The sequence below is a fragment of the Symphodus melops genome (genome assembly GCF_947650265.1).
Source record: "Symphodus melops genome assembly, chromosome: 12".
NCBI lineage: Eukaryota > Metazoa > Chordata > Actinopteri > Labriformes > Labridae > Symphodus > Symphodus melops.
In genome coordinates, this window is record NC_136702.1 from 14,557,189 (window position 1) to 14,569,525 (window position 12,337).

At 40.3% G+C, this 12,337-nt stretch overlaps 1 protein-coding gene across 4 annotated transcripts in view; it reads left to right on the forward strand.

The window, feature by feature from the left end:
• The first annotated feature begins 4,923 nt into the window (after positions 1-4,923).
• The window catches only part of epha3 (eph receptor A3), a 97,535-nt gene continuing 90,121 nt past the window's right edge, over positions 4,924-12,337 (forward strand). For all 4 annotated transcript variants that reach the window (XM_079357759.1, XM_079357757.1, XM_079357758.1 and 1 more), the window contains exon 1: positions 4,924-5,100. In XM_079357759.1, the coding sequence (XP_079213885.1) occupies positions 5,007-5,100 (94 nt within the window). In that variant the 5' untranslated portion in view covers positions 4,924-5,006. The remainder of the gene's footprint in view (positions 5,101-12,337) is intronic.

A 12,337-nucleotide genomic window follows, 5' to 3' on the forward strand; every position in this document is an offset into this window, starting at 1 on the left:
AAAAATGTGTTTATTATTTCAGTAAAATAAGTGATCAAGTATGCTGCTTGTAACCTGCATACCTCTGTTAAATAGTCAATTTTTCATAATAACAAAGCAAAGGGGGAAAAATACAGATTCACAAAAAAACAAAGTGAATGGCTCATTACGCAAATTGAGTACATTTTTTAAGTGAAGGCAGAGCCGTCCTTTGTGTGTGCTGTGAGCGAGAGACAGAGGGAGAGAGTTTAAGCCCGCCTGTTTGCATTTTTGCCTCTCCTCGTGACAAAACCTCAATACCATCAAGGAGACCAAATGTTGTTTCCTCGCTCTCTAATTACCAGCTCTTCTGGTTTAGCCGTGTTTAGTTATCCTGCAGTAAATAAAACATCATGTCACACTGTTTGTTTCAGGCCATTTCTCAGTTAAAAGCAGAACTGCCTAAATGTGTTTCCAGGTAGGACGGTGTTGCACATTTTTAGAGGAACGCTGTGAAAACTTCACATAAAGTTATATTTCCAGCCGTTTTCTTAAACCATATTCCGTCATCGAAAGTGTGCCGTTTCATGACTAGTTCGTGAAGGCTTTGCTTCTTCTGGTCAGTCTTTCCCAGAAAAAAAATCCCCCAAGAATGTGGGAAGTTACGCGTCTTACATTTTACTGCTTAATCAGTTTCGACTGGTTGGTCGGTTTGCCTGAGCAACAACATCCACCCTGAACAGACAAAGAAATACGCACAATCAACAGAAAGGCCATCCTTTCCCCAGGAAATAAAGGGTCCTCAACACTGCTGACTGGCTGAGTTATCTCTAAAAATGTCACCAAATGTGCAGCGCAGAAACACACAGACATAAGAATCTCAAAGTTGTAAGAGCACAAGGTCTAATATTTTCAGGCAGATGTCCTGACTGGAGAAAAAAGTCGAACCATTTAAGAAGATGTTTCCTTTTTTTATTTCACAATGGTGCATGTCTCATTAATAAGAGAAAAAGTTGGATATCTTCAAAAAATGTTTTAGCTTGATGACTGTTGAGTCACATTAACAATGACGTTATATCTGAATGCCATTATTTCTGTCCTCCCTCTTCTATTTGAATCTCTCTCTCTCTCTCTCTCTCTCTCGCTCTCTCCCTCCCTCAATCTATCTTTCTTCCTTTTTCCTTTCTTTCTTATATTTTCCTGCTGATCTGTAAATGCTGCAAATTGCTATGTAACATACACACTATTGGGAGAAAACACACTACTTTTCTTCACCATGAGTTAAAGTGACTTACATACGGACATAACAATGAAATGTGGTGTTTTTGGACTTTTTGAGCCTTTATGGTAATGATAGTAAAGTGGACAGAGTTGGACTTCGGGAGAGAAATAGTGGAGAGTATAACGTGCAGGAAAGGGGCCACAAGCCGGATTCAAACCCATGCCACCTGATGGAGGACAATAGCCTCCTTAAATGGGCCAAACGCACGAACCACTAGGCTACTTACGTTCTGGCGTGGTATTTTTTTTTTTTTTTTTTTGAAAAATATAGTTCAGTGTTTGCTGCTGTATCAGTAAGGAATTTGTGTTCTTCCATGTTGTTGCTTTCTTTAGAGGGAAACAAAACCGGCTGCCTCCACCGCTGTCTTTCACACACTCCCATTCGTGGCCATAGATTTAAACAATGTTGCTGTTGCTGGAGAGGAAAAAAAACAACAACAACAACAGCATTTATAAACAAAAAAATCATCACAACACAGCAATAACTGAAGGGCTTAGTGACGGCTGCAGCAATTGTTTGTAGCTGGTTTTATGAGAGGACCTATTATGTAAATAATTTAAAAAGAAGGGCTTTACTCTTTATCCTGCGACGAGGAATCTTTCTTTGTTTCTGAAGAAAACACAAACAATCAGAGAAGAAAATCCGTAATTCTACTCTCATCACGCTGTATTCTCTCCCTCCTGTCAGCCATTTCCCACAGTGTGAGGGGATGGGAGTGTGGAGAGAGATTGTTTCAAAGATGGACGGATGCCCAGCTCTGTCTCTCTGCCTGCTGTTGTACACTTCGCTCAGTCCCATCAGCTAAATCTTGATGAGGGTGAGAAGTGAATATGGGTAAGCGGAATGAGTAGACATTTCTTCCATGAACGTCACTTTTGGATGTTGATATTAAAATGTTTGTCAATGTAGTTCCTCTACCTTACGCTGAATTTGTAAAAAGAAAACTGTGAAACATGCAGAAATGGAAGTCTACAGCAGAAGAAAAGGACTTGGAAAAGTGTGCAGAGTAGTGGTGCTGGCACTGGTAAGACAGCGTCCCTGGTATGATGTCTGGTGTGGGGGGGGATAGTGTTACATGCCAGCAGCCTGCTGGCTTCTCTTCGCCCCGTACGCTGTGAGTTTAAAGGAATGTGCTGTCTGAGAACTATGGGGAAGATGAGGATACTGACAGCAGGCAGTAAACAGAATCAGCCAATCCATTTGTTTGTTTGTTTGTTTGTTTGTATGTCAAAGTGCAGGAAGGCCGGGGCAATCAAAGCTTCAAAGCTGCTCCTAAACTTCGTCAGTTCTGCGAGTTTGAAAAGGCGAAACAGTTCAGCCATGTCAGAACACTTTATGAGTTACAATTGCAGCTCTAAATCAATATTTCCCTCCTTCTCATTGTAGATTGTTCCACTGGAAAGAGTTCAAGAGCGGACAAACTCTCGTTGAGGGGAGAGGGGGGAAAAAAAAGTTGGAGTGGATTGACGGGAGGGACCAATCGCATTTTTCCAATTCACCACAATCAGAAACAGATTTATAGCAATTAGTCTGAATCAACTTGTAGGTTTATGTCTGAAAAACACAGTGACAGCATCTTTGGGCGACTACAATAATTACTGCTGACTAAGTCGGAACACTACTCAAATTAAGACAGACACAATCATTGTCATCAAAATTGTAATATCAAGAATGGTCCTTTTTTATTAAATTGCTGCAAAAAATTCAAATTTTCAAATGCACTGTTATTTAACTAATTAATTTATTAAATCAACTTTATTTTCTTCTCTTTTGCGAACTTTGATGTGTCCTACCTTCCTGGAGTAAAAATGCATAATACCTTTAAGTATATTTTCAAAATAAGTTGAACATTCCTGATATAATGCTTTCTAAAATGCAGATGTGTATAACGCTTAAGAACTAATATGTAGCACAATAAAAAAAATAAAAAATAAAGAAATAAAGGAATGTAGCAGTTTCCTCAAAAACTCCTACTTCAAACTCCATCCTCATCCCTGTAAACTATATATTATATGAGCCCTGAACGAGCAGCCGGTGAATTGATGGTTAGCCGTGGGACCTCTCATATTAATCTCTCTCAGTGTGTAATAAGTGAATTAGTGGGATGTAGAAGATGATGTATGACGGAGGCTGGCACATCTAAAACCTGCTGTAAATCCACATGCCACAGCCACTTAATAATGTGGCCAGAGACCTGCTGGCATCATTCTTCCCTGTTTCCATTGACGACCTGCAACTAATTTATCTCTCAGAGTTAGACGCTGCTAGGAGTTTGCTGTTAAGTCATTTGTTGCAAAACATCTGTGTTAAGTGCTTTTGAAAAAAAACAAGTGGTAGAGGATGTTTTCTTCCATGTTGTAATGGTTTTCTTCCATGTCGTAATGGTTTGTATAATCATTCTCTTCACAGTTTGAAGAAATCCCAAACTTTGAACTACTACTACTTACTTTTTTTTAAATCAAAAATCACAATATTTAATGCATAGAGAACTTATTTCATATTGTTTTATATAGGAGTGAGATCTACTGTATCAAGTAAGAACATTGAGGAAGGTATTGAGTTTTTAATCTTTATTTTGATATAAATCCTATAAATGACAGAGTAGCATTGGTTTGTGTGAGCGAGTACTCAAACTTTCCCCATTCGTCAGATGCCTTCTCAACCTCCAGCTCAACCCCCAATCACAACAGCTGGTGTCTCAGCAAGGGCCCTGACGTTATACTCTGCCACCCAGCCTTTCACTGTCGATCATGTCTGGTGGTGTCAGGTGTGACTGAACATTGTTCCATGAAAAGTATGAGCAGACATTTATGATGCTCTTTTTTTCCATCACAGGTCAGTTTTATGTAATTTATGTGCCTAAAGCATACACACTACAGTCATGTGAAATAAAATTGTTGAAATAAATCCGATAAATGGGTTCTGTTGGTTCAAAAGGTAAAGAACAAGGTCAATTCTTCATGCAACGTTTTTAAGTTTAAAAATGGAACATAACTGTAAAGAATGTGGACAATAACAGTAAACAATAAACCATGATGTCCCTTGTTTGACTCAAACTGGCTGGCCCCTTTTTTTGCTTTTTTATTACAAACCATCGAGTTCTTACCAAGTGACCCACAGTCAAGCAAACACTTGTTTTGTTGTTCCTTTTTTGTGATTCTTAATATTTGAGCATATTGTATCATCACTGTTGTTTTAGAAAAAGATGACATAACACTCTAGAGTGAGCTGCTTTAACTATTACTGGGCCAAATTTGCCAATGAGTTACACTTATGGAATACAAAAGAACATAGTTACTGTTCAGAATAAAACCAACTTTATTATAGGCTTCTTGATTTTAGAATAAAGCAGAGAAATGCAGGAAGTGAAGTACTTTTTGTGTGATGAGAATGAATTATTGCAGTTGTAGGTCACAATAACATGAGCTGTTGCTATTGCTTTGTCAAAAATACAGTATCTAAACGGTTACTTGTCTTGGTCTCTGCTCTATACAAAGAGTGAATGGATTCACATATTTTGACCCTATCTAGGCCTATATAGTTTGCCATTCAAATCATGAAGACGCCCGTGTTCAAGTCACTGAAGTGACCTGTGGTGAACTTCCACGCTGTGTTTTGCTGTCTGTCAGACTCTGTAGGACCCAGCGGAAAAATGCTCCAGCCGAAGGGAGCCGGAGCGAGGGAGAGGAGAGAAAGCTGAGAGAAGAGGAGACGCTTTCAGATCAGTCAGTGGCTTCATGGAGTTATGTACCTCTGATCCGCCGCCATGGATTGCAATCCGCGATCACTTCTTTTAATTTTACCTATTTTATTGTCCTGTGTTATTCCTGCGTTTCCCATCATCTACCCCCCAAACGAAGGTAAGGCAACTCTCACTCTGCTGGCATGATTGTTTATGTGTTGTGCGCGCGCGTTTTGGACACATCGGACACATTCGAAATAAGAGCGATAACAATAACAAGGCAATTTAAAGAGTGGGTATGAGACAGAGGACCATGTGGAGCTGTGACACCATCACTTATTGACTGTAATATCACGATCCAAACAAAGCAGACATGGCAGTCTCATTTCCGATCGTCTTGCGCATGGGGGTAAATAGTTGTTTAAATTGGGTTAAAATACGAGACAGCTCGCAAAGCGCTCATTGTGGAGTTATTACGGGATAAAGAGATGTAAAGAAACTCCGCTGTCTATGTTTCCATCACAGCTTCACGTTTTATTTTATCTAAGAATCCAGTCGGGGTAGACGCCCCACTTAAACTGGCAGACACACCGATTTAAAGGCAATAAATAGAAGATGAGCTTCAACGAACATAGTGCGCAAAAACGCGGATGTGTGTTTTTATGGTCCTGACCTGAATAGATCCAAAGCAGTGGACTTTTAGGCTGCTGCGTGGACAGGCAGTCCGCTAAACGAAGCCATAACGACTCTGTTGAGGATAATATTTAAATCTGACCTCCATTAATCGAGCAAAAATTAGGAATGTGCAGACATATTGATCTACCCCTTCCGAGAGCTAATGCCCTGTACTTCGTTAGTTAGAGAACGAACATGAGGCAGTATTTGGAACCCGCGCAGATCAGGACAGAGCGGTCTACTTTCTGCAGAGTCGCGTCTCCGAACACGTGGAGCTGCCCTGGAAATAAGTGAAACAGTCTCCTTCCTACTTGCAAATTTGCTGAAATGTCTTACATGATCAAAAAAAATGGGGCCACTTGCTCTATAGCTTATATTTGGCATGGCTGGAGTGTTTTGCAGCAGGGTCAGAGTAAAAAGGAGAGGCACGCGCGTCCTGAGTTGTGTAAAGGTTATGCCCGCAGAGGGGGACAGTACTTTTGGGAGTAGATTTGGGTCACTCTATATAAAGATGGAGTGACAGTGATTTCAGATAAGCTCTGTAAAATAAATAACAAATATAAAACGACTAAATTAATTAAAAATACAGAATCATGCTGACGCCTAATACCGAAGTAATAAACAGTTCGGGGTTGAACAGAGGGATTCAAACCACAATACAAATGCAATATTGTGATTGAACCTTTTGTGGTTATACACTTAAGTCATTAAATGTCAGGAGTCACGCAGGTGAATAAAGTCGAATGAAGACTCAGAGACGTGTTCCTGACCTGTCTGCCGTCCAGAAAGTAAGGATCTTGTGCTGATGGTGAAGGATGAGTTTGGAAAGTTTGGCTCTTCATATGACGTCAAACAAAGTTTCTCAGAACACTCGCAGTCCTTACAAAGACAAAATTATCCTTTTTTTTTCTTCTAACAATTATGGGGTCACCTCAAAACTGAAATGACCGATAACCAAATCGGATTAACAGTTAGGCTATATTTTGTTTGACTAAATGATCACCACGCCAATATTAGATATGTTAGTAGTTAAAACAGTAAACATGCATTGAAACGAAATGATGTGGTGTGCGCAGGCACTCACCCTCTAGTAAAGTTTATTTTGCGTTGTCTTTCTGCGCGCCTCGTCCCGTCAGTCAAACAACGCGACCCTGCTCCCTGCTTAGTGGTGTTTATTCAGAGCAGGGGATCAAAACTTTTTACCATTTATTTTATTTTATATTTTATTTTATGTTTTACATGGATGCATCAGTGGTCTAGTTGGAAATTTAGGAGAGGGGCAACAAACTTCAAAAAAATAAAATAAAAAAAATACAAAGAGGTGAGGAGGATCTTTAAAGGCCGCTGCAAATGTCCTGTGAATCTGTGTTAGTCATTAGAAGCTTTAATTTACCTATTGATAACTTTAATGGAGATCCTTCATATGTTTATAAAAATAAACATTAAGAAGCAGCAACCTCCACCGAATTTCAATAAAACAAATGTATTTCAAACGTTATTCATATGCTCAACTGAAGTGTGTGTGTGTGTGTTTGAGAGAGAGAGAGAGAGAGAGAGAGAGAGAGAGAGAGAGAGAGAGAGAGAGAGAGAGAGAGAGCGAACTCCGGACCGATTTGTGCTTCTTGTTGTTTTTTTTCGGGGGGAAGCATCATTTTGGAAATGAGGAACACCTCCATGGGTTAAATTCACCAGAGAGTGTCAGTATCGAGCCGCTCCGTCTGCATATTATAGAGACATCTATACAGACTTTTTTTTCCCTTTACAAAGACACAACAAGACCACTTTAATACAGAAAACTCTCTTTTTTTTCTGTTGCTCATGAGAAAATCGAACAGGAGCCACCTTGTTGTTTTTCAGCTTCATGTGAATGAAAGAACAACGCTGATAAAAGCAACATGAGCTCACTCATGATGAAAAGCAGAACCCCTTTTTTCTTCTTCAGTAAAATCAGTGTAACTTTGTCTATCGCAAAGCTCCACATTTGGGAGTGATTACCACAAGCTTCGTAAATAAACACAACGGTAGCCTCGACTTGTTTTATTATAACTGTGTAGACTATTTATTTCATCACTAACCTGCCCCCTCCCTTTTTAAAAAAAAAACTGATTTCAGCAGTTTTTACATGAGTGAAGGATAAAGTTATTCTGACTTGTATACCCACACTCTCAATCTGCTGATCTAATCCAACGAGCGCGCAACACTTTGTAAGAGAATAAAGGGAGGACACTTATGATCATAAACACAGCAGGTGTACATTCTTCGATAGAATTCCGTAGCCTGCTTAAAGGTTTTATCGGTACATTTGGAACCGCAGTCAGACAGACTTGACGTGTAGCCTATAACCCTTGAATTAGGCTTCAGTTAAAATACACATGCATGAAAAACTACTCTTGAGACGAGATGAAGGAACAAAATAAGCTATCATTCCCATTTCAATGAAACAGTAAATTAGTTAGGCTATAGGCTGTTTCTAGTAGTAGGTACATACTCTTCAATCAAAGCTGTCAAAGCTGACATTGTGGCTTTTCTTGTACGCCTCTGACCCCCTAAGTGAATAAACTTAAGAAGGAAAGTTGAGGAAAATCAAAATAAAGTCCGTCAGTTCATTAGTCATCAGTTAAATCAATAGATATTACTTTGAAAAAAATGAATTAATAAAAATAATAGAGTGCGTGTTTTTTTCTTCTTCTTTTGAACGGTTCTTGCGTGGTTGCGTGCTGAGATATTGGCCTGCAGAGGGGCGTCGGGAGGCCTCGGGTATTTTTAGCCGGTGGTGGGGAGGCTTGGCCCGGAGAGGCCGGTGCAGCAGTCCCGCTGGGACGGACGGGTGTTTGTGAGCGATGGTACCTCTCAGAGGTGGTACAAGAAATATGCTTACACATAACCCAACGTTTATAATAAATCCACTTCATAGGTATATTTTTCAGGTCACGTGTGTGAGTTGGTCAAACATGCTGGATGCAGGAGGCGTCATCATTTTCACGTCTTTTCAGGTCCATAGTAAAGAGAAATGTGTGTGTGTGGGTGTGTCTGAAGAGATGTAAAATTATAAATAATGTCTGTAGAAGTGCTGTATGCCTTTATGAGAGTGTTTAAGACAATGTGTGTATAGGCTAAGGCATGTGGTATATAAGTAGAAAGAAAGAAAGAAAGAAAGAAAGAAAGAAAGAAAGAAAGAAAGAAAGAAAGGGGAATGGGGGCAGAGGGGCTGGGCAGGCAGCAGCAACATCAGACAGAGCGACTCTGCAGTTGAATAATTCATAATGGGAGGTGAACACTTCACCCTTTAACACAAACACAAGTCGCCTTGCTTTGCCTGCACTGCGGCCTGCCAGCCTTCACATACACAGAGCCGGGCTGTAGAGCCAATGCCCTCTCAACACTGTGCTCAATCAGATGCGAGATATTACAGGACCACATGCACACACGCAACATCTCCATTCCATTCTTCTCTATAGCCTGAATTGAGCGACTCAGTCCAGATGGGAGGGTCTCCACTCTGCTGACGGAGCCATGTGTTGATTCTAGCTCAGCGTCTCTGACTGACAGCTTCTCCTTCCACTCCTCCAACATTTTAATTATGTCTGAGGATTAAATTTCCACATGCATCTGCTGGGAAACGGTTTCCTTCATCAAATTTTACTGGAATAGCTAGACTATTGAATTAAAGTTTGAGCTAGACAGTCATAATGGTGTTAAACTATGAGAGCATAGACATCAAAACGGGCACCCTGCAGATCTTTGCTCCAACATTTCATGTAAATATTTCAACGTGTGCTATGCCAAGCGATACTAGGTCATTGCAAGAGGGAAAAAAAAGGGAACTAATGCTATATGGCAAGTGGTCTATTCGCCACGGTACATATTGTATTAATGGTTTGAAAGAGAAATCAATGAATACCCCTCAGTAAATCCTGAATATATGCAGTTGTCTGGTTGCCTGTGGCGAGGTGTTTCCTCTTCCGTTTTATCAGGGTATATGTAAGTGTGTGGGTGTTAATGGGGGCCTACATATGTATCAAACATTGATTCACCTGTTTCTACCTCGGTGGTGTTTTGCTCCCTCCCAGACAGGCTGGCTCAGTTTGCTATTAATACTCTGAGTTCCCGTTTAGAGGCACTCCCTGATGGGGCAGGGGCTATATGCTTGGCTGGCGCTAGATTGCTAACTGACTGTGTGTGTGTGTGTGTGTGTGTGGGTGTGTATGAGAGTGAGAGAGAGCTGGCGAGAGCGAGAGTAAGAAAGACTGTCAGCTCAAGTTTGTGTTTGCTCTTATTTTGTGCCTGCTAGAGTACGCATGTGCGAGACTGTGCTCATGTTTTGGTCGGCATCTTAAAGACTGCATGCTAGGCTCCAAATGTGTGCATGTTTGGGTTGGTCATTGCTTTCATGTTGGAACATTTTAATAGATCTGCATGCATTTCAATGTTGTGTTTACTTCCCCAGCTTCTGGAATGAGGATGCATCTTCTGGTGTGATTTTGTGTTTTTAATAAGTGCCCGTGTTTTGTTTATGCATGCATTTCCAAGAGTGTATTTGTGTTCCTTTGTGTGCATGTGTGGGTGCTGATTTCTCTAGCCAAGTGCAGCTGGAGGGGGCTTTTTCCTCCCCAAGAGTCGTCTAATTTTCTGCTCTCAAATTCCCCCGCTCGGCTCAATTTGAGTGGTGGGCTCGGCTCGTTGAGAAATGTAAATTGGAAGCAATGGCCCTGGATGCTGAGCTGCTATTATCTGACATGAACAGATAGCTTCATTAGACTCTAATAGGAATGTGTCGACTGCCACTCATCTGGCTGAGTGGCTTAGCACAGCTCAGGTGAGCCTTCAGTTAGAAGCTTTTTTGAAACTGGAATTTTACAAGTCTTGCTTTGTGTGTTTTTCTTTCTCCACTTCCCAGTCTGACTCCTTTTTTTCCCTCGCCCCTCCGGCTGATCGTTGTCAGACTGGCCTGAGAAAAAAATTATGATCTCCATCTGAACTTTTTATTCCAGTGTGAAACAACAATTAGTCCACGGAGCAGCAGAATCCCTTTTCACTGCAAAGTTTGTTCATGCTGCTGGTGGCGGGGCTAATTTCTCATGACTAAAATAATTTCCACAGTGCCACAGCAGCCCTTCCTGACCCACAAATACTCATTTTGACAATCCTCACAGATGTGTCCACTCTGCTTATTGAAGCTTTGAATGTGAGAATACAGAGAGATTGTTTTCCCCATATTTTCACAGTGAATAGAGTTTCAGCTGCAGGGCCTGACTGCACTGCTGCCTCACTTTGTTGTGTGTGCGTGTTCTTGGTTGGGCAAGAGTGTGTGTAACACTGGTGTATGTGTGTGTTTTGAACTGTAGACTGATTTGCTCTCAGCAGGATGAAAAAAGAGGCTGAGTCAGTTTCGCACTGAGAGAGAATAATTATTTGTACTTAATTAATCTATTTTGTAGTCACGAAATCTTTAACCTCTTTTTCGCATCATTTACTTTGAATTTGTAAAAGAAACATTTTTGTTTTTTTCCCCCACTCAATCAGTTAAATCCGTAAAAAAAAACATCAGAATACATTTGAAATAGATTAAAATAATTCCAATGGGTGGTCAAAATGACGTGCTTTTATAAAGCATTTTAAGTCATTCAAGATGTTTTTAACTAAAGAAAAACAAAAAGTGAACATCACCCTTAAAATGTGCAAAATATTTTGTCTTGTTAGTCATTATTACGATGTTCAGACCTCAGTTAGCTAGATCATCTGTGTGTTTCTTCCTCACTCATTTTTCCACAGAGTGTAATTCAATTGATAAAAAAAACTTATTTTGGTATTTAAAATTTGAGGGAATAAAACAGACAAAACTAATTATAAATTCCAATGCGTATTGTTAACTTGCTGCCGTGGATTTCTGCAAAAAATTCTTGAATTTTTATAATTGTGGTTTTTAATTGTATGCCTTTTCTACTGACACACCCTAAACCCAATCTGGTGTTTTAACACAGTCAGCAGAACACTGTACAGTTTGGGGGCATCTGGAGCTCATGGTTTTCCTCCACTTCATAAAGACAATAAAAAGTTTACGCCTCTTGTTTGTGTGCTTGAGAGACTTTATAACAGAGTTCATTATGCTAGAAATGATGCTGAAGTGCTGAAGGCTGAATTTGTGAAGTCCCTTTCACTTTTTACTGTGCGCTCCTTCTTTTGCCCCATGCAGATCTGCAATAGAGTTAGAATTCCCCTTTCGTCATTTGGATTGCGCCGTGGAAAACACTGAGTACTCACACAGCTGCTTCTTTTGCCTGATATCTTCTTTCTCCAACCAAAAGTGTCGAGTGTCATGCTAATGAAGGTCTCTGTCTTAGTTGTTCTCTGTCATATTCCATCTACTTGGCTTCCTCTCTTTGTATCTCGGTTTCTGTTTGACATGAAAGACTTCACGGCAGGATTCCGACACAAAATTGCATTTCCATTCATTATAGCTGGATTTATATTTTGTTTCAGTGTGGCCAATTGTATCTCCGACCACCTCTGAATCTCCTGATTGGATCTGATTTTTGGATTTGATGCAGTTCTACCTGGTGACAGCCCAATAACCATGGTTGTATGTGTGGCTACGCACAATGTGGGGTCAGTTGGGTCGAAAGCAGGAGACTGGGGAAATGAAATACGTCTTTTGGTATTTGAAGTGATAGATCTATGTAAGTCCAAAATCTTTTCAGTATTTCTGTGCTTTAGCCAGTTTGCAAAGCCAACATCTGGTT